The sequence below is a fragment of the Castor canadensis genome, chromosome 1 (assembly GCF_047511655.1).
Source record: "Castor canadensis chromosome 1, mCasCan1.hap1v2, whole genome shotgun sequence".
In the NCBI taxonomy this organism is placed as follows: Eukaryota; Metazoa; Chordata; class Mammalia; order Rodentia; family Castoridae; genus Castor; species Castor canadensis.
Genome location: NC_133386.1, coordinates 124,102,243 through 124,126,291, shown reverse-complemented (window position 1 = coordinate 124,126,291; position 24,049 = coordinate 124,102,243). Strand labels below are relative to the sequence as shown.

The window sequence follows — 24,049 nt, the reverse complement described above, 5'->3', positions numbered from 1 at the left end:
AAAAACTCTGCATCTGATAGAAATTGTCTGCAGGCTAGAGATGAATGAAAAAGAACATAATGCCAGACTTGAGAAATCCTGTTTATTAAAACCTCTGCATCTGGTAAGCAGAAATTGTCTCCAGGCTCAAGTTGAATGAAAAAGAACAATGCCAAATTGAGAAATCCAGCTAGTGTTCCCATTAAGACTAGTTAACAACACTGACTCTCAAAGAGGCTGATGACACGGGTCACATGTTTGCACAGTGCAAAAACTGAAACCCAAATCCCAAATGCATGCACTTCCTCTGGCCTAGCTCTCCAGTTCATTCTCTCCATCTGCTGTCTTCTCTGTTCTCATCATTTCCATCAGTCCTTAAAACAATATAGCACCTGTCTCTGAATAGAAGAATCACAAATCCAGCCACTTTTCCCCATTTCCACTCCAGGCTTTCCAGTTCAGCATCACCATCTGTTGCCTGGACAACTACGGAAATTTACTAACTTTTCTTTCTGTCTCTAGTCTTGTTCTAGCTTTCTGCCCAAACAGAACACATCCCATGGGTGATCTTTTCAAAATACTCCCTTCTTTCATACCTTTTAATGTTCTTCATTGTCCTAAGGATAAAGGATAAAATTCTTAGCACTAGAGTAGAAATCCTATCCAAGTTTAGCTAGTTTTTCAGACTGATATTGTACAAATTTTGTTTGTTGATTTCTTAAGTCTCCATTCCTCTTTTTCACCTCACTCGGTGCTTGCGAAGCTGATAAACAAAGGACACACATTGCTTTTGCTAGGTTTGGCAAGAGGAGAACAGTAGTAGAGGGATGGAAGTGAGGGTGGGCATTTATTTGCTGAGTTCCTCCCTGCAGGGTTCCAGCCTGACAGGTGAACCTTTCTCCTTTCATGTCTCAAAAGGATAAGGGCTCCCTGTGATTAACAGTTCTGGAGTATCTCTTAAATTTTAGTACACCAAACCCATTTGATGTAATAAATGCCATGTTAAACTCTCCTTAAATTATTCACTTTGAACTTACCAGATGTTCCTTGCCAAGACCTTGACCTCATACCTTAATTTATAATTATGTTTAACAGTGATGGTCTCTGAAACAACGGTGCCCTGTTCACTCTTCTCTGAGGCATTGTACATATTGCTTCTTCTGCTTGAATTGCATTCCCTTTTCCCAGGTTTCCACTACTCCTGACTGGATGCTTCAGGTCTTAACTTCAGTTACTAACTGCTGCTAGACTCCTTCCAACTGAATGCCAATGGCTGCAGTAGCTAATTACAAGTCCAGCAAACCGCCCCTAGTCATCTCATCCCTGGCATGCATTGATGTGCGCTCCCTACTTCACATGGAGGCCAGGAGCTGTCTCACTCATTCTTACCAAAATACCATCTTAGCCCAGCTCCTAGGACAAATCTCACTGAAATGAAAGATGTTTTTATTTGAATGTGGAAGTCTTTCTCTTTCAGTTCTTACTTGGCTTGAAACCGACCCTGGAATCTTCCAGGGAGCTATTGTAATCTTCTTCATATTGGAAATATGAAGAACCTGTGCAAAGGACACTGCTCTTCTCCTTTAGAAGTTCATAGTCCATTGTCTGACTTGTCTCAAAGAAGCTGAAACATAAGTAAAAGTGCACTTTAAATAAGAAACAGAATATTATTATTTTGAAGAAGGTATCACAAAGCCAGATCCCTTCACCTTATGTGTAAGATTTCTCCAGGGAGTCAAATGGCTGATCCTTTGTTCCTATCCATTTCCAAATTTGTCTATTTTTGACTCAAGAAATAATATCAAGCTTTTTCTTTCTCTCTCTCTCTCCCCCTTTTGTGAGACAGGTTCTTGCTAGCCAGGCTGTCCTGGAAATCAGGATTCTCCTTTCTCCATCTTCCTAGTGCTGGGAGGTATTAAGGTGTTTTTAATAAGCATCTGCTATTTGGACACAGCTTGCTGATGTTACCTAAAAGAGCAGGGGAGATCCTGTTGCAGCAGGAACATTCTAGTCAAGTTTCAGTGGCTTTCTAATTAAATCATGCTGCAATCACCACCACCAGCTACCATCACCTCACACTTTATTCTGATGATTTTGTTGACTTCGCCATGCTGGACCATGGCATGAGCTCCAGAAGTACTTGAGTCCAAGTGCAGAGATGATGCCATTAAATTATCATGAGGTAACTCCTAAGAAGCTTTGAAGATCTGGGTCAGGGTCTGTGATATCGTTTAGAATGGGTAGGTTTTTTCTTCCTGTTCATGTCTGCCGGGTTAGGGTTTTGAACGCAATATCCTGTAGGCAACACTCCCTCTGTTGAGCTTCTGTGCTACTCTCCTACTGGCTTGGGACATTAGCTTGTACCGATGGGGTATTTCATGCTAGCTGCTTTAATATTTATACCCAAAGAACTGAAATTTGTGACCGATTTTTAATAAATTATTGTGAATCAAGGTTGTTTCTTTAACAGCTTCATTCTTACATTTACTTACATTCCCAGTTGTTCTTTTGATTAGAAATGAAAGGAATGAAGTTACCATGAGTGCATAAAGCAATCACATTGAGAATGTACAGTTCATCCCACTGATACCACGTGAGTTACAGGGGAAATGTGAATTATCTCCATATTTATGAGTGTAAAATGTAATTTTTTTCCATATGTTTACATGTGTGGATTAAGGATGTTTCTTAAAGTTGATAGTATCTTATCATTACATTGGGGAATTACTTTAACGGGAACATGAAACAACACTGCATCTTATGTTAGTTGTGTTTTAGAGCTAAAGTTAAGTACTCCAGGACCTATAATTTAGATTTCTCTATATTCAGACTCATTATTTCTGCAATATTGCTCTCCCCCTAGTTTTTCATATTAATAACTCATTTAAAAATACTGAGTATCTGTTGTATGTCAGATTTCATAGTCTTATAAAACAGATGCACTTATAAAACAAGTACTGTTACCTACCTAGTCCAGAGCAACTGGAGATGTTTCATAGAATCAGGTAAAACCAAGACTAGTCACATATTAAAGCAAGAGCCTCTGAAAAACTGTTTAGTGGATTCTAACTCTACAAGGATTGCTTAGGAAGGAGAAGCCATTTCTAAATGAGTGGGAGCAACGCCTCATACCAACTTATTTAAACTCATAACAGCACTATCGCATAGCCAGAAACACATAACCAACCAACCATTGGCTACCCGTTATCCCAGTGGGGACAATCACAGTGCAGGTAACGCTAGTAGGGTAACAGTGGTGGGCAGAGAGAGGGGACAGCTTCCCACCCTGCTACTCCCAGTTTCTGAAACTAGAGAGAACTGATGTCTAGGGCAAGTTTGATACATGGCTGTGGAATGAATGGACATATCCAGCCAAACAAAGTCAGATTAAAGCAACAAATTAGTGTGGCTGAAAAGAAATGGAAATCCCATAGGCCAGTTGCCTCACCACAGAGTGTGTACAGGGGAGGTAGAAGGCTAGTTTCCATGACCTTGTTTTGGTGGTGAAGTTGGATGGGAGTATTACTACCTTTATCAGCACTTAGGACTTCTTGTCTTCAAGGTGCAGTTGTAAGAGCTTAGAAATATTAATTCATTTTATCTTTATTATTATCCTGTAAGCTAGTTACTATTATGATCTCAATATTACTATTGAGGATGCTGATATACCAAGTGGTTAAGTACCTGCAGAAGGTCTCACAGCTAGTCAGTGACAGATTTGGGATGTGATCAGAGGGGAGTCTGGCTCCAGGGTCTGTTATTTGACCACTCTACCACGATGACTCTTTTTTCAGTCAGCAGGAGCACTCATACTGCCATGACAGATTCTTTGAGGCCAGATGTCTGTGGTCTGACCCAGACCTGAGGAGTTAGAAACAGCTCTCAGATTACAAGAAATTAGGCTGTAGGTGTTGGCAGGTGGAGAAAGCACATATCCTAAACTTGACTTGGATATGATCCAAGTTTCTGGAAAGGCCCTTCAAAATTTTACTCAAAGTTGTATGTCCCATTATAATATTATAATGACTTCTTCCCTGTACCCTGAACTCCTGGGATAGAGAGAAGTAATGGGAAAATGTGCTGACTTTCTTTGTTCTTTTTTTTTGGCCTGGCATTGCAAAAATGTAACCCCTGATGAAAGCCATAGAGGACCTCTCAGAGCTACATGTCAACCTACTTCTTTAATCAGAGTGTTTAAAACAATTTTTTAAAAGTCCCCATTTTCTCTTAAACTCTTGAGATGAAAAATTAACATCTTAGTTGGATACAGAATAAAAAACAAATACTTTTTTTATTACTGTTAAATAGAGGAATTAATCAAAAATACTTAGAGTCAGCAGAATCTAAGTTTTATAAACAGTCCTGATATCTTTGTTTCTGTCTTGAAAAGGAGATTTACCTTTTAAAATTCTACATATCAATATATGCTATTGACAGATCAATATATCATATTCCAAACCAAAATTCTGGCTCTTATATTGTTATTTTGTATCCAAATAGGAAAATAGCTTTTGATTTGGGTTGCCTTTTAACAGAAATCACAAACATGTCCAATTGTACATCATAGACTGGAACTAAACCCTGGTAACTGGTGCTAACAACATGGCTTCAGTTTTAATAGAGGTTAAAGTAAATTTTCAAAATATAGAACTAGAGTCTAGCATGCAGGCTTTAGACACACATGGTAGTCAAATAGACCTTACTTTTTCAGCCTCTGGGAGCAGGAACTGCATCTTTGTTCTCATTGCCTAACAAAGAATTGGAACAAAGGAGGCACAGTAAATGTTCAAATGGCTTCCTCCAACTGGATGGAGAAGAAACTGTTTCCTTATCCTATCAGTGGAAAGCAAAGGCATCAGAATTACGGACTAAATATATACAACAGTTGATCGGGAGTGCTTGGGATGCAGACATGGATGATGAATGAAAGTAGGTCCTGCTGGAATTGAGTGTTTGGCAGCATACGATCCATTTGTTGTGCTTTGCTTAGTTACTTGGATGCTGGCAAACGCTATTATCATATTTTCTTTTTATAAACAATGTGGATATTAACATTAACCTTGGGAGAGATATCACTGAAAGCTTCCTTTCACAATGAGTTATGAGTTAAGCCCATTTGCCTTTAATTTTTCTTCTTTGGCTCCATGACAATGCTGAATTCACTGTGTTCTTATCAGTTTGGAAAATGAGGAAAACTGAGACAGTGACTGTCTTTTATTCTGTCATCAATAATTGAGGGAAAACATATGTACCATGAAATCTCCAAGGATTGCCAAGGCTCCTTTTTGTAGACAAACTGTGTGTTAATTTTTGGGAAGTACTTCTGGATCATTATTAGCAATGTTTTTGTATATAAGTATCTCTTATATATTTCATTTTATTTTTTCTATGATTCATGATCTCTTATGATTTTTCAACACCATTACTTAACAATAAGGAATATAATTATAATTTATCATGCTGTAAATAATTTTGTGAAGAATTTGTCTCTGATACAATTTTAGTTGTTGATGATAATCTAATAAACAAAGCAGTCAATGTCCTGGCTCCTGGGGGCATATTTTCAACTGGGAGAAAGAAGACTGTAAGCAAATAAACAAATATCATAACTCCACATGATGATAAATGCCACAAAGAAATAAAAAACAAGCTGTCTTTGGCTATGAAAAATATGAAAAATAGCATGGTCAATAGCAGAGACATGTCAATAGGGGACAATCACAGGTCCTATCTCATAGGCCTGCTTTAGGGCTTCCATGAGTTCATGCATATTTTTTATGAAACAATGTTGGTCATATGTTAGATGCATGGCAATATTAGCTTTTGTAATTTTAGTAATCAACACTTACCGAGCATTTTCTATGAGCCAGGAATGATGATTATGACTTATTCTTTAAAAGTGTGCTGTAAAGTAAGTATTATTGACCCCTGTTCACAGGTGAGTAATCTGAAGGTTAGAAGAAGGCTAAATGACTTTCACAAGGTCACACAGCTAGAAGGAAGCAGAAGTACTGAGCTTGATTTCTACTCTGCTCTCAAACATCTTTCAGTTTCTTTTCATCTCAAACAAGTTTTGTTTTTACAAATACTTTTCTGTGGCTCATCAACTGAATCCATCACACCCATAATCTTACACTTGTGATTAGAGAGATACAGTAAATACATATTTACTGACATAAAACTCATCCTTCTTAGGTTTTTCCTTTTCTTATATCACCCCCACACACACCTTTTGCATCAGTTTTTGTTTTACTGCTGCCTAAAAACAGGCTGTTCATCCCTCAGCAGCATCTTGTATATACATTTGGTGCTATTCCATTCCAACAGAATTCGTTAATTATCAAGCAAGTATGCTGTGTTTTAGGAATGACAGTTTCCCACTGCATCTGTGCCTTCCTCATTAGGAGCTGCGGTGCAGAGCACTTTACAGTATATTTCCATTTGTGAGGCTCCAGATTTCATCCATTTAGTTGAAATTCAAAATTGCTATGATTTTCCTTTTCATGACCTTTTCAGATGTCTTTTTTCTCTTCCTAATCACAGTTCCATTTAGACCAAATGACATTGAGAAATCCTTACTTTAATGGTAATCTGCGTTCTTTTTATATCCAGTTTTAGACCACAATCACCACCCTCTTCCTTCAATCGCTCAGACACTTGGTGTGTTCTTTATTAAGCAACATCTGGCCAGATCTGAAAGTGCTCTCCTAGTACACAGGGGAGTGGTAAAGCTTTAGGGCTCAGCAGCGCCATGCCGCTCAGCAGGTCTGGAGACCGTGCAAGCACAAGCTTAATGAGGCTTTCACAAAAAGTGCTGTGAAACCCAAGAACTTAGACTCCATTAGCTGTATGGCTATGACCCTTTTTCCCTTCTAAAGAAGAGGGGAACAGGTGAGGACCTAGAAGGTGCAGTTACTGTCTGAGTCTTGTCCCCTTTTGGAGATACAGTGTTCAAATAGACACCCTAACCACGTAGTCCACTATTGGTTGACATTTTGTCCCTGTTACCTAAATTATCATGTAACTTCTTTGAGATTTTATTCCCTCATCTGAAGAATAGATTTCAAAATGCTTATAGTTCTTTGTGAGGATTAAATGACTTGGCACGTGTAAATATTTTGACATACTAGGTACTCCACAGTAATCATAATTATTACTCATTGCTATCTTCTCTTTTCACATTCATTTGTGATTGTTTTAGAATTCTTGAAGAGTTAATTCTTAATATATGAATAATTCACAGTGGTGTAAAACAGAAGCTTCTTGGCACCTCTGCCCAAATGCTTCCCATTTATTTTTATTATTATCTTAAGGAATTACCTCTGCTTCTCCACATGGTCCAACCCATTTTCATGATGCTTGGGCTTAAAAAACAAAAACATGGGCATCTAAATCTTCATCGATCAATTGATTGAGTCATTCATCAAGCATTTATTGTTTGCCTATTAGAATCGCTACTCTCCCCCAGGAAGGTAGCGGAGAGGTTGGATGTTTGTTTACACTAAGTATTATATAGAGGGAGAAAAATAACAAAACAAAATACTGAGGTAGCAGAGGAAATAGTGTTGGTCTATTGGGGATAGTATGGTATGGTCAAGGAAGGCTTCCTGGAGAAGATGCTATCTTGCTTCTTGAAAGAAAAAATTTGCCAAGTTGGGCAAGGAGGGAAAGAAGGGCACTGTGGGCAGTTGGAGTAATAATTGCTAAGTGACAGAAGATAAAACAGAGGGTGAGCGAGATGAATGACAAGCAACTTGGTATTACTTGAAGATTTTGTAAGCAAGGATAGAATGTAGTCAGGGAGAGGATGGTGAGAGGACAAGCACCCAGATTATGGATTTAGATGAGAAATAGCTAAGGAAACTGTGTCTCACATGTAGTAAATGCTTGATAAGGGCGCTTAATTTTTCCCAAAGATTGTCCTATTTTATGAAATAGATACTCTATATTTTATGTTCAGATATTATATTTGCATTTTCTTTATAGCTTGTTTTGTGGGCTCAGGCTCGCTGTAAACGTTTCTATTTTTGGTTCATAGTTGAGAAAGACAAAGATATGGAACTGCATTGAGGAAGCAGAACTCATGAGAAGATCTTAACAGCTCAGAGAAAAAAATGAAAAATAATATATATTTAATATTTCAATATCAACAATCACAAAATGAACATAGAAAAGATAAACAAGAAAATCCACTGATTTGCTTCCAATTGGATTAAATATTCATATATCCACAGACTACTGAAAATGTTTTCTCTTGAATTTAGTAGGAGGGAAAGATGTGTTTTTAGCAGTAAATGGAGCTATCCAACTTAAAACCTTCTGATTTTCCTCAGCAATTTTCTCTGCGTCTCCTCTTGCAATTATGTCCCTCTTAAAATCTTCACATCTTTGCATTTTCTATCAGCTTTCTTTTGATGATGATTGTGTAGACACATTGCTTTATCTCTAATAGTTACTACAAATAACTGCTTACCTGCAGTTTCATAGACAATTATGTTTCTTCTAGAATCCCCTTTGTATTTCTACTGCTCATTACTAAGTGTACGACAGTGGGGGAATTGTCACTAAAATGCTACCATTCCTCCTTTTGCTTACTGGAAAAATCTCCCACAAAGAGAGATGTCGGTTTTTAAGAAATTCAACTATTTAAAAGAAAATAACAGTATTAAAATTATGGATAAATGGGGTTATAATTACTTACCTTTTTAAGGAATCAATAATTTGTACGGTCACTTTGAAGTGACCTTAAACAAAGATGAATTAATACACTATCATACAATAAAGAAGGATTATAAATATCTCCATATGAAGATGTCTATTGTATGGAACTGGTTAACTCTTGCTCATATTTTTGAGGGGATGAGGAGGCTTTAGCCTTAATTTCATATCCCTTTAGACTCCAGTGACCTCTTTAAAGGATATTAAGTGTTCTAATTTTTTTCTAGAAACCTAGCAGCTAATGAAGAGCAATTAAATGAAGATTTCTTTTGGAACATGTGATCCCCTGGTAATTTACAGCACACTGCATATTATGATAGACACATTGAGACAAATCTAATGTACATACAACTATCTTTGATTTGGGAAAATATCTTAAGGTGTGAAAAACCAATGTCAATACATACCAATTAAGAAATAGATTTTAATTTCTTTAAATCTTCAGGTTATTATGCATTATCTTCTTAAGCATTTTTCTTCTTTAAAACACAACCAGTAAGATTATCTGTATTCCTTTATTATCTTATTGTCTGCTTTTATTAAAATAAGTTTTAAATAACTAGCTATTATAGGGGCAAGGAGAAATGGAGATGAAGCAGAAATATGATTTCTCCCTTCCTTTTAATATTATTGATTTTTGAACCCATGTAATTATATTGCTGTTAAACATTAAAATGATATACAACCAAACATTCACTCAACAAATAGATAAGTTTTCTTTACGCTTATTTAGTAAGCTATGGAAAGCCTGATAAGTCTAGATTGATTCAATTATTCTAACTTGGATTAAAAAATTTTTTAATGCTGAAGAAGTAATTCAAGGATGGAATCAGAACATCTGGGTACAAGTTCAACTCAGAGCATGTACGAGATGCATAACATGGGCAAGCTGCTTAACATCACTGGGCCTCACCTCCATTAGCTAGGAAACTACAATAGTTACCAGTTTCTTTACTTCAAGGAGTTGTTATGTAGCTCTATTGAGAGACATGTAAGAAAGCCCTCTGTAAACTGCAAAGCTTTCTACTTGTTCTTGTTAATATTTCATACTTCATTTAATATCTCCCGGACCTAAAAAATTCTCAAAGCCAATTTTAGGTTCATTAGGAGAAAAAACAAAACAAAATGAAACAAAACATTTGTTTGCTTAATTTTTTGCCTCTACAAACCAAAATAAGTAAATCTGAGAGTGTCTTCATTTCTAGTTAACCTGGCTAGCAGAATCATTCACAGAAGCACAAAATCTCTCATAGAACAACTATTTTTTTCAGCATTGAAGATTAGTTTTCTTCCTCCCTCCCTCTCTCCCTCCCTCCCTTCCTTCCTTTCTTCCTCCCTCCCTTCCTCACTCCCATCTTTGCTTCTAGTGCTGGTGACTGAACCCTGGGCCTTCAGCATGCTAGGCAAGACCTCTGTTACTGAGCTACTCTAGCCCCGAAGATCAATGCTCATTTTAGTGGGGATGAATTTGCTTTTTTCTACTGACAGTTCAAAGAGAAAAATGCAAGGTATGGACATTTGTTTAGTTTACTCATTCATTCCACAAATATTTATTGAGTGTATACCATGTGCCAGGCACTGAGGACACAGCAGTCAAGACAGACAAAACATGATGCCCTCATCGTATTTACATTCTAGAGGAAGACTAACTGAGCTTATGGCCTTTTTAGACCCCGTCACCTAAAACCTAAACTGAGTAACTTTCAGCTCCAACAGCTCCAAAGCTGGGTTTTGGTGATAGAATCCTTGCTTCATGTATCTAAGAACAAACATCACAAAAAAAAGCCTGCACTGATTGGATGGAATTGAGGCCATGGTCTATGTCTCCTCCTGCACTCTCTGGTCCTTGGTTCTTGCCATTCCTTCCCTGGACCCAGCACTCTTTGGGGATCAGTTTGACCTCCCCACACAAGGCCTTCTCTCCAAATCAATGATGTTATTGAAGGAATCCCTTAAACACCTGAATCCATTGCTCCCAAGTGATGTCTCAAGTTCTTCTCTCCCTGAGTTTGCTTTTTTCTCTGTCCACATAATAGTCACATTATACAGATTCAAATAATTATCATGAGGGTGACTGCTTATTAATATTTATCTCTCAGAAACCGTGCTTAGCATCTTACATACACTCCACTGAATCCTCAGAGTCATTCCATGAGATAGGTGTGAGTCTACATTTGCAGATAAAGAGTAAAGTAATTTGTTCCAGGCTACATAGATGTACTAGTGGAGCTGGAAATTGAGTCATATCTATCTGGGTTCATGGAAGAAAGCCTGAACTATTACTGTTTCCCAAACTCTGCCAAGCTCTTTGAGCTTCTCAGTGCAAATGTCTGATCAGAGCATCTGCAGGCACAGTGTTTACTCAAACATGCTTATTGGTGAGGGTTATTACCCTAGCTGTCATTCATTCCTGAACATTCTACATTCGTTTTCTTCAATTCTGGCAGCAACTTTGGGAGGTAAATATGACCATTCATATGTGATGGGTGAAAGTTTTCAGGCACAGTTTGTCACTTTCTTATTCTTCCTTTATACCAGTTTGGTACCATAACTATTTCTAGAGCCAAACAGCAGGTCTAAGACTACCATATCCCCTTCCCCCGTGCCACCCTTCCCAAAGGAGAGAAAACACTCCTATACAGCCCAGAGCCTGCTCCAAACCAGTACTGCCTGTCTCCATTCTCAGTCACAACTGTGCACTAGACTCTCTAGCTCTGCCTGTACAAACGCTCCTAACTGTTGCCATAGCCAACTCATTCTGTCCTGCCTATACCCCTCTCCTGGCATTTTTTTCTCCATTCCATTCTACCCCTTTCCATTTCTCCTCTCCAATCCTTTTATTGGTATACAAATTGGTTTCCTTTTCCTTTCTTCTATTTTCCTATGAGATTAGCCTAGCACACTGGTTTTGTGTGTATAGGTGCGTGTGTAAGTTTTGTGTCAGTGTGGACTGAATCCAAGGCCTTGTACATGCAAATCAAGAACTCTATCACTTAGCTATATCCTTTGCCTGTGGCTTTTTTGGGACAGGACCTCTCTATGTAGCTCAGCCTGGCCTCGGACTCACTATGTAGTGCAGGCTGACCTCAAACTTACAATCCTCCTGCTTTTGCCTCCAAGGGTTGGGATTACAGACATGCATCAACGTGCCTAGTTCATGACGGTTTTAATTATTCTCTTTCTTGCAACCATCTTCCTTTATCTGTCTTTCTTTTTCATCTGTATTTTATTCTGCTTTGGCTAAAATAAAAAAGAAAATAGAGTTCCTATAAAATAGATACATTTATTTATTGGTACCATTCATTTATTTATTTTTTATTTTATTCATTTATTTATTTTTTTTACATTTACTAAGTATAACTAAGAGCCAGGTACTGTGCTAGGGAATAAGGATATAGAAATCACAAAAACATGCTTTTCTCCAAAGGGTTTATTCATCTTTTATTAGTAATACCTCGCCTGCCATGTTTTGATGGGATGGATGAATTATGCATTTTAATCAGCCAATCTGTATGTCTACTGTGTCACCTCTTTTCCCTGTAAGTCTGTCTATTTCTTTCCATCTATTCTGCCATGACTTTGATCCAGCCCCACTGTTTCTCCCTATATTAGTGCCCCTTAACTCTAGTATTCCCTCCTTGTCTGAATCCACAGTTTCAGGTATCCACGTCCAACAATGGTCCAAAAAAATTACTGTAGTGCAGTGAGGAATTAAGATATTTTGAGAGCGATCACATTTACAAAGCTTTTATTTCAGTTATAATTGTTTTATTTTAGTATGGTGCCTAATTAATAAATTAAACCTTATTATAGGTACGTACACATAGAAAAAAAACATAGTACATATAGGGTTCACTACTATCTACCGGGGGGTCTTGGCATGTATACCCCACAAACAAGGAGAGTTCCTGCAGTTCTTTTCCAATTCCTCCACTACTCTCTGAACCATTCTCTATTTGGCAGTCAGAGCCATCTTTTTGAAGAGTAATTCTGATCCTGCCAGACTCAACCTTAAAACCTTTCAACAAACTCCCATTGATTTCAAGAGAAAGAACCAAATTCTCTACTCAGTCCTGCATGATCTACCTTTGCCTCCCTCTTTCCTCCTTATACACAGTTTCTCCCACTTTATGTGGTTTGCTTTCCTCCCTCCACCATACCCTCTCTTCTCCACAGAATATCTTTATATGTCTTTTCCTTCCCAAATACTCTTCTTTACCATTTCTGCTGTGCTCTGACAAGGTGCTACTCACCCTCCAGATTTGAGAAAGTATTACTTCCTTAGAAAATTCCTTGGAATGCCTTCTAGACCCTTTAATCTAGGTCAGGGTGCTTTGTTTGGTCTGGTTTTGCATACTCTAAGAGTATACGTGGTTATGTGGCCTCTAAGAATCTTGATCGAAGTTTTCTTCTTTTTCTACAGCATATACTTAGCTTGCACAATGTTTCTTGGCTAAACAGGTCATGTCTATTTTTCTCGCCATTCTAGCTCTAATATCCAGTGCCACTCACTGGAAACATTTAATTAATAAAATGGAGACTGAATTAATAAAATGAAGATTGAGTGAATGAATTTGCCCTACTATTTCTTAATGTTCCCAGTGTGTCAGCAACTCTTTATTAATAAAGTAAATTATTTTAGCAGTGGGGGTAGGATGAATATGAACAAACTGAGAGGGATTCATGAAGATTATCTTGAAAAAGTGAAATTTGGAGATTATTGTCTTTTATAGACATACCCAATAAGTCCACTGGGAAACTTACTTCAATTAGGACTCTATACAGCACATTCAAGGTATATACTTTATATTCCCTGGGCTTGGGTTTTCCACACTAAAGCTGCTACTAATTGTGATTCTGAAAATTCAAGACATTGCCATGGTTTCAGCTTGTTGCATACTGATTTCCTGAAATTGATTTTTTTCATATTATCTCTTTTTAGTCTCAATAAATTTATTTTCAAGCTTAGCAATTACTGTTTAATTTATTAACTGGTAAGGTTTAGGCTACAATGGATCTATTAACAAAAAGACCATGCATAATAAGTTGTTAATCTTCTAACCGCCAACAAGCAATAAGTGCTCCCACTTGAATTAAACTTAAAACATTACTGAAGGGTTCAAATCCTATTGAATATCAAGAGAGCAATTTACACAGATATAGATCCTTCTTTTAGCTATAAGTGGGTGAAAGCAGAATTTCTCTGTACTTAAAATGTGTGAAATAAAAGAGATCATTTAGAAATGACCTGCTTGCAATAATTGTTCTTTCATGACATGTTTTAATTAGAAGTGGTGATAAGTTAAATTTCACAGAATGTTGGTGGAAAAGAGCCTTAAGAATGATTTCTCTAACCACCTTAGCTAACAAAGACAGGAATCAATGTTCAGAAAAGTGATGTGGCTTGGGCCTGCTCAATAGAACATTGGCTGCAGAGTCAGGGACAAGAGATGAAAAACGTCTCAGTATTCACTATTAAATTTGAGGACTGACTTAAATGAGGGGCTACTCAAACATATGTGGAGGTAAACTGTACTAAGTGCCTACAAAATGGAGTGGATTTAATAGGTATTTTAAATCTGTCTCACTTTATATTCTTCTTCTACTTATCTCTTGAAATATTCCTTTACATGCTGAAATTCTGAATAAAATGGAAGAGGTATCTAAGTGAGGACTGTGATCATTTTGTCAAGAGTAAGATTACGACCTTTTATTTCCATGAATTTGATTTGGATTTGCTAATGATAGGTGTGGATCTAAAAAACCATCTTGTTTGTCAAAAAGTCTTTAGGATATGAGTTATTTGACTTCTTCCAGTATTCAGTGAGTGATTTATGTCAAATCTACAAGGTTTACACTCATTAATATGAGGTTGAGATATAACATTACAAGGATAGACAATGAGATCAATAATGTTTTCTGAGTTAGGAAGCCATACCTACTTTTATTCTCATTGTCTTAGTCCACATGGGGTTATGGCATAGAACAAGGAAGGTACTATCATCAGTAATCAAGGCATCTGGAAGGAATCTCCATGAATATGCAGACTGCATGTGCAGGAATCTTTTTAAAATCATATTCTGTAGTGCTATATATCAGTTGGAGGTTAGGAATAAAACAAAAACAGGTAAGAGAGGACTAGGAAAAGGATGCATCAGGTGGAAGGAGACTCTGGGAGAGTTCTAGTTGCAGATGGAGGCATTATCTGTTAGTGGAATATGTGTGTGTTTGTGTGAGAGAGAGAGGGTTGTAGAGAAAGACATAGATAAACAATAAAAATTCTAGTGTCATATGAAATTTTATTTGTTTCCTTCCTAATATTCCAATAAAACTTACAATATGTCATCAGATTAATTAAGCCAGAATTAATGAAATATATTTGGATAAAACTGACATTTGGTACCACAGTGTATCACTAAAATGAACTCAGTGACAACGGGTAGATGGATGAGTGGCTGGCTGGTTGGATAGATGAATGAAGGATGATGAGGGAAGAAGATGGGGAACAGGAAGATCAGATTTGAACTATTTATTAAAATATTAATAGTTCCAGATTGGTGGTTATTTTAAAATTAGAAATAATTGCTTGCATATTTAATGCTCTTGTGTATAAATATTTAGTTGTGATAAATGAACAACAACAGCTAACAATAGTAAAAAACTAATGTTGCATACATGAGAAAGCCCTAAGGCTCCCTGACAATTTTTGACCTTTAAATGCCCATTTGATTACAATAATCTTTTGGGGGGTTATGTATAAGTTGCAACACATCATCAGTGACTATAGCAAATTAAAAGTTAAGGAAATTATTAATTGCTTAGTTAGCCTTAGTTTCTGTAGTGAATTTCATTTCCCCAATCTGCGAAATGAGAAAACCAGACAAGAATGATCTTTCAGGATTCTTACAACTCTTAGTTTCTATTTTTAAGTGATTCTGATTAAGCCACACAGAATCCATCAAATTAACTAGGTTGTATATTCAATCCTTCTTATGAATTAAAAAATACAAATGAAAGATGTAATGTTAGTAAGAAAACTTCCAAGTAACAGAACTTCTTCTTCTATACTGCTTGAGGTCAACAATCATATATTTTTAGCTTGACTTTAATAACTATATGGGTTCTTCTGAAACTACCTTACCTACCCTGGCCATCTTTTACATAGATGAGAAAACAGACTCACAAAGATGAAATAACACAAGTTCATGTAAAGTTTGCACTAGAAAACTGGTGTTCCCAATCTAGTGTCTGGCACAGTACTTTCCATCCCAAAAGCTTATTTTAAATGTTCCTTGATGATGTGATGAAATTTCTGACCAGGATCCACAGCTGGATTTTACAAATCTTGCCTGGCCATTTAAGATGCAGTTATTTGCCTTGGGAAAACACTTCAACATGCCACAGCTGCTCATTCATATGTATAAGCCTGCAGATACACTGATTTAAAGAAAGAACTATGTCTTGCATGGTAAATTAGCTTCTTGTATATATACTCATATTTCTGAGGATCCTCAGGTGCAGAAAGTATCTACATTCTTCAGGGAGTAAGTGGTATATTCATTTCAAGCTCTCATTTTTATCTTTGATCCCATACTAAGAGAGAGAGGGCCATACTAAAGAGAATGAAGCCTGGATAGGTTCGGTGTCTCACTAGTTGAGGACTTCTAGGAATTCTAGCAAGAAATGAATTTGCCTGATAATGTGCAGTTAGAGGGAAGACATAGGCCAAATAGAACTGAATGACACATGAGTTTCTTAAATTTCATGCAGCCTGACCCTTCCTAGTAAAACCAATGAGCTATGACCCAGCCTCATATGACTTGCCAGTGCTCCAGACAGAGGGAGTCCAAGGCAGTAGTGACAAATGACAAGTTTTGTATAGTTCCCAAGTATACAAGAGCAGTACTTCTCGAACTTTACTGTGCATAGAGATCACCTGGATATCTTAATAACATGCTGATTCCAGCTTGGTCGGCCTGGATTACAACTCAGGATTTTTCATTTCTAAGAAACGTCCATCTAATATCTGTCTGTGCTGCTGGTCCATGGACCACATTTGGTAGAGCAGGACTCTAGAATAATTCACTTACTCCCCCATTTATTTTAGATATTTGCTCAAATATCACATTAGCACAGCTTTCCCTGACCAGTGTATATTTCTCTGTCACTATCATCTTTACTGTGTTTCATGTCATTATATTACTTATCATTATCTGACACATTTTATGTTACAGAGGGCCTATTTCGGTTCACTGCTTTGTCATTTTCTTAGAACCAAATTGAGTATGAAGCATAAGAAAATAATATCAATTGAATGAACGTATAAGTGAAAAATGAACCATATATAGTTAGATTAAAAGCAAAAGGAGAGCTGTCATTTTCATAAGAAATGCTTAGCAATTGCTTCCCTCTACTTTATCTAATAACTTCTATTATCCACATAGTTCTTCAAGTGAATGATAGTTTATCACTTCAAAACTAGTCAGTTATCTCTTATTAAATATGGTTATTATATAAGTCAGAAGGCAACAAATATTGTAAAGATTTGTACCGATCTTAGCAAGGAAAATGTGTTAAATGCTTTTTGACAAGTGTATAATCAGGCCGTACCAATGCCTTTTTAATAATCAGTGGTGTCAGCATTGATCTCTAGCAGTTCAAAAACATTAGAACTTTAATCATCTTCTTTTGATGTTATATTACAAAGCAATAACTATAGGTTATCTGCAATCCAGAAAAAAGGCAGTTTATCTAGAAGGGTTGCTAAAGGTTTTGTAACAAAAACCAAAAAGGTACCATTAAAAACTGTTTCAACACGAAATGTTCAATACATAGATTCATTTACCATTTCTGCATCTGATATCATTCATTTAATATTTATTCAGCAAACATTTTTAAGTACCTACTATCAATATTTATTTGCCAGCACACTGAAAATCTTATGTTGCCCTTCTAAAATATTATATTGTACTTCAATAACTCATTAATATCATCAAATTTATATGGAGCAAATTTACACAGGAGACAAAATGAGTGATGGGAGGCTCCTTCCTCTCTAAGAGCTCATTTGAGTGGAAAAATGAACCAGTCATGATCAGGGGCACACCAGGTGTTAGAATTCATGTCTGGGAAATTCAGAGAAAGAATCAATCAATGTGACTGAGAAGATTAAAGATGGCTTCTTAGTGCAATTAAAATCTGAGGTCCCTCAAGATGAGGGGGAACTCTACAAGTAGGAGGTAAGAACAGGGAATCCAAGAAGAGGAACACTTAGAGCAAAGGCACAGAAATGTGGCACCTTGGTACTGAGCTCTGGAGCTGGTCCTGGGCAGCAAGGGAAAGTAAAAAAGAAAGGAGCAAAAAAGGAGGGATGAACAAATTCGAGTTCTAATACATATCTACTTGGAAATGTCAAAATGAAACTCCCCAAAGAGCTTTCTGAAACAAACAAAAATGCCTTTTATTCAAAATGAGAACAAGAAGATAAAATAGGTCCTGTGCCATGGTGGGAGTGGGATGATTGGTGAGGGGGAATGGAAGTTGGCTGGGAACATATAGAAGTGTAAAGGGTTTATGCACAGGAATTTTAGGATTATGTCTTTCCGAAGGACAATCATGAAAGCAATTCAGAGATGACTGCAAGGGCAAGAAAAAGGAAGGGTTTTGTATGTATGTGTGTATGTGTTATCATATTTCTTTGTGAGAAGTGATGTTGGAGTAAGGTCACTAACTAAACACAGGTAATTAAGGTTTTTGCAAGAATTGTCTTTACATTGTGTTTGATGAAATTATTCTGAAGGATCCAATATATGATCTTTAAAAAAAGGAAATAAAGAAGATAACTTCATTATTTTCTTTATATTATTCATGAAGTACATGTTAATTTCAAAGTAAGCACGAGACACAAGTGAGTGTCAAGGAAATTTTAAAAGATGGCAAAAATGAATCACAGTCATACAACAGGAGAGAAACAGAATATGTCTGAGATTTTTCAAATTGGTTTTAATTCTACTGCCTTGAATAAGACTGATGATGGATACAGTGATACAGACTACTGGGACCACGGTCATTTGAAGCAGAAGTATGTATAATAATTTTGGCCTCAGAGTCAAGATCGCCATAGAAGAGAAATGTGTTAAACACCATAAAAACACAGTTGTAATAGTTTCATATTTTGCAGCACACATTTATTTAGTAATTCTTTTCTGTCTTGAAGCAAAAATGAAAAGTTCAAGTAAGTAAAAAAATGAAGAATCCCTTTGATCTTCAATTATCTTCAAGTGGAAACTCAAGAACTAAAGTCTGGTAAACCTTATTCACTAGTTCAACAACTCTTTAAGACATACCAACTGTAATAACAGAGAGATCCATCAGTGAATAAAACACAGATATGGTGTTTGCTTGCATGGATTGCACAGTCCTGTAGTTTTGTAAGATACTCTCCTTTCTAAAATAGAAATCTCATCTGTTTTCAAGGTCAAGCTCCATTCTCACACTTCCATGTCATTACCAATGTAGGGTAATGGTCCATGGAGGCTTACCCTTTCTCTAACATTCTGCAATTCTTAGCGATAGTACCACTATTATAAAAGTTGGGCAGATGTCATTGGGAACTGATCTCTGTTTAACACATAAAAATTATTTCTCCTCAGGGGCTGGTGGAGTGGCTCAAGTGGTAGAGCACCTGCTTAGCAAGCATGAAGCCCTTGAGTTCAAATCCCAGTACTGCAAAAAAAATTTTTTTTCTCCCCAATAAGATACAAAATATCTAGTAATACTGAGTAAATCATTTAGAGGATTCCTGATCAAGTATTTGAAAATGACTGAAAAACACATTTACTGGAAGCCTTGTTCTTGAGTATACTAAAAGAAATGTCAATGAAATCTTTTCTTAGTCTTGTCGTAAGAGTCACACTGGTCATGATACTGATGCAAATGAGGGGAACCTGGTGAGAATTTTCTAATGGAATCTTGTAGCACATTCTTCAGTTCACTTGTTATTTTAAAAGTAAATTGTTCATTATTTCCTGAAGATGTTCAATTTAAATGTCCCCCCAATGACCAAAACAACAATCCAATCAGTTTTCCATTACAAACAATAGTTCAATTAAGGGATTGTACACATAAAGTTTGCAGAGGGGAGAATAAAACTGATTGCCTCATGTTTCATTACCACACTTCCAACTGATTTAGTGCTGTGACAAATTAGACCACAGCAAGACTATTAAAATAGGGAAATCATTCTATGAATCCGATCTGTACTTTAGCATTTTAAAAGAAATTTGTTGTTCTTACTGGCAGATTTCTTTAGAAGCACTTTAAAAATCAACTTACCTGATTTATAAAACATGCTTTGAGCAGGCATCTTGATAAAGTACTGCATATTTTCTGAATTAAGTACAGTGCTTAAAGGAAACCAAGCTGAAAGATAGTTTCAGGGTAAATATGAAGATTTATATTGATAGAACTAGAACGGTTGTCTTTTAGTGCAAACTTTAGGACTTGAAGTCATTCTGTTCAAGGTATGTAAACACTCGACTACTTATCAAAAGCTTCTAATTGGTGCAAGTGTGGTCCCTAGTCATCTTATCAGTCTGCAGAAGGATTTGAGATGACATTTTTCAGAAACAGGAAAGCAGCCAGGGACTTTATGCCATGTGTCAGGGGATGGCAAAGGGCACAGAGATCAAGAATGAAAGAAAATAACTCTGAAGAAAATGGAAGATCCCATGAAAAAGTTCTTATTCTATATTATGTAGAATTTTTCAATCAAATCATGCTCAGATTTTTTTTCATTTTTTGATTTACAGTAGATACATTTGGAAACATTTACTTGTATTAGAAAAAAAACATTTAGGAAGTAAAGATTCCCAGAACTATCTGGAAAGAACACGTTCCCTGGGTATTGCTATCATCTGTCTTTGACCATCCCAAATTCCCTCTTCACCAGCATTCTTACTATACTGGCATAGGCCAGCATTACCAATCATTACCAATCATTTTGTATAACTTACTTGCAATACCTAATTATATAAAGTCAGGCACAAATGACTATAAATCTCAAAATACATATGGAAGAAAGTATTTTCTTTATTCTTACACAGACCCACTAATGATAAAACCTAAGCTGCTACAGGCAAGACACAGCATCAATCTTCCAAACAACACTAGACCAGTGAAGTTAACAAAGAATTATTTGAAAAGGCTAAAGGAGCTCTTTATACCACCTGCACAGAGGCACTTCCCTGACATTTATACCCTCATGCACAGCTGTTTAATCCTCATCTTTGCTAGCCATGTGGACCAAAAGCAATTAACTATGCTTCTTGAAGACAGAAGCCATATTTCTCTTCTTCTTTTAGGCACAAAGTCTAGCCTAGACTGTTGTGCTAAAGTAGCATTCATTAGTAAAAGCAATCTATATATGAACTTGCTAAGAAATCAACCACACAACAGGTAACATCCCAGTGGTATTACTGAGTTTCATTCTGATCACTGAAGCAGTCGTTTAAATAAACCAAAGAGCAGTATAGCTAATTCACCTCAGGATATCTCATCAACTTTTAGTTGAGTAATCTAACTGATGACAATGGCATCTTACCAAGACTCAGGACTTACCGTTATTTATTTCAAACAAGGAATAGTATAGCAGATAAGGGGCAGGATATCTAAATGACATCTAAAGTCATGTTAGTGTTAATGAGAATTAAGTTAATTCCCCAAGGAGAGAATATGGTCTACTCGTCATGGCCTATTTCTGTAGAAAAAATGTCTCCACCTTGCTTCCTAAATCTTCATACTTTTCAGTATCCATTGGTGACCAAAAAAATGTGAACTAGCTAAGAATACAAAGGAAATATGATTATTTTTGTTTATTTGTATTCATATTTTCATGCAGGAATTTCTAACTGCTTAATCTTTTCCCAGAAGATTAGAGGCAACAAAATCTCATGTTCTCATGAACTTCTCACTCTAAATAGTTTTTTAACACATTATCGATAGGACTATGGTTTAGAAAGGTAAGGCAGATACACATTCCCAAAGAGACGCATCAGAACATCATACGTTTGGGTTCTGACTGACCTTCAGGCTGATATTGTGCTATAATTGTCACGGTCTGTCCAGCCCCCTTTAGTGCAGCAGCTGCCTGTTCATGAGATGCTCCACGGAGGTCAATACCGTTCACCTGAAAAAGAGGAAATCAGGGAATTTTAGGCACGGTATCTGCTTTTTGATAAAAACAAAGAGCTTATGCAAATGAATAAGTTATCTAAAATTATGTCCTGTGCCTCAAAATCCTTCACATCCTACTCAATTTTTTTGTTTGTTTGTTTAGTAAGCTTCATGGTCTTGATAATTTTAGATAGCAAAGACATAAAATTTCATCTTATGGTGTTTCTGGCATGGTCTCAGTGAATTGAAAACATTATTGTCTAACCATGTCCACTCGGACTTTAGAGTGTGCATTTACCATGATCCTGTGAGTTTCATAGATTTCTGGGTTAGACAAAAGCCTTCAAAATTAAGGGAAAACAGGATAATGAACAGAGACACATGTAATATACATAGACAAGTATGTGCTGACAGATGAATATATTCAGATGAGTTTCTGAGAGACTTCTGGAATGGGGCTGGCTGTCTGCCAAATCCCTCTCTTTGGGCAGTTGCCTAGTCCTGTCATACGGAGCTTGGTGAGACAGCCCTGAGACCTGTTCCAAAATAAACCTGACTGTCCCATTTCTCATGCACAATTCCATAATGAATTCTGACAAAATGAAATAAAAAGTGCCTGGAGTTTATTTTGCTATTGCTAATTCCCATTTTGGGGCCCATCCTGAAAGAAAAACAGAGCATCTAACAAAACAAGCCTCAGACTCTGCTGCAGTGAAAAAACAGCCATACATCAAATTTAGTGAGAAGCAAAAGGTAAAATCTTTCTTAAATCAGTTCAGTCTATGTCAACACAATATAATTGCTATGTGTTCTGTGTCTGTTCCAGAAGAGAGACAGCAGGTGGGGAACAATGGACAATGACACAAGTCCCTAAGAAGTCTTCTGCTTGAAGTGAACACAGAGTAAGTCCAGTTTTCTAATGTACACTAAATTAGATTTTTGCAGATATCATAATTTGGATTCCTTTTTATTTATAGAGCAGATTTCTATGGTCCATGAAAGACGGTCAAAAGAATGGATCAAATAAAATACATCATCTTATTTGGCTTTGTGCCAATCCTCTTAACAATGATACTGAGTGGTTAATGGGGGCAGGGGTTGCACTTTGTTTCCCCACTAAGTCTGGAACATCAGCAATCTTTAACTCCACATCCTGCTCCTTACACAACTCTATTAAAAGTCTCTTTATTTTCTTTTATAGTTTTCCTTGTCACTTTCTGGACTTTCTGTTCTGGTGAACTTTTTACTTCAACATTGTCTATACAGTAACACAGCGAAGTCCATTGAGCTAGGCCTGGCCTGGCTATCATATCACCTCTCTGAATTTCAATTTTCTTCCACCTCAGAGGGAAGGGAAGACCAGGCTACTTGGGTATAAAACCCCCGTTGAATTATAAAATTCTATAGTTATTGCTAGGTAGAGGATAAGCATTTCTGAAACTACCAATTGATGCAGAAGTATTACTGGTATCCAGAAGAGCCAGGAAAGGTAATTTTATGTAGGTCTTTTCCAACAGGAAGCTGTAATGCATAGGCTTCATGTGCCAAATAATTTCTTTTCTTATCAAGCAATCAGGGATAATCAAAACATATGGTCATGGTAAAAAATTCTATTTCAGAAAGTTATGAAAGAAAAAGGCAAAAGTCCTCCACTTCCAGAGGTAACCACTGTATGTATACTCCTTGGAAATTCACCATGGAAGTACAAGTAAGCATGTGCCTTTGTGTTTCTTGCTCCCCCTACATATATTTTAACATATTATTGCCTGTTTAGTAATGAATAGGTCATATCATATATATGTTTAAAACTCATTTTTTGTTGTATTTGTCACTTAACCATATGTCTTGGACAACTTTCACACAAGTTCATATCATTCTGTCTTTGCAATGGGAGTCTAGTTGTCTATGCTGTTAATGTTGCAGCATTTTTTAGTGGACTCCGTATGATGTGGTTAAGGTTATTTCAAGTTTTGACTTGCTACTACAAACACTTATAAATATCTTTATAAAGGACAAAATTTCCTAGAAATGGACTCCTTAGGCCAAAGAGCATATGCATTATTTGGTGTTTTAAATTTGCCATTGTACATTAAAAATTATTACGTATTCATTAAACATATAGAAACTAGTAAAGAAGAGAACAAGAAAGGTCATGATCTCATTTACCAAATAAAACATT

At 36.6% G+C, this 24,049-nt stretch overlaps 1 protein-coding gene across 19 annotated transcripts in view; it reads right to left on the bottom strand.

Moving 5' to 3' along the window:
• The window catches only part of Dlg2 (discs large MAGUK scaffold protein 2), a 2,025,432-nt gene that overhangs the window by 281,882 nt on the left and 1,719,501 nt on the right, over positions 1–24,049 (bottom strand). For all 19 annotated transcript variants that reach the window (XM_074081674.1, XM_074081712.1, XM_074081675.1 and 16 more), the window contains one exon: positions 21,781–21,883. In XM_074081674.1, coding sequence (XP_073937775.1) covers positions 21,781–21,883 — 103 coding nt within the window. The remainder of the gene's footprint in view (positions 1–21,780; positions 21,884–24,049) is intronic.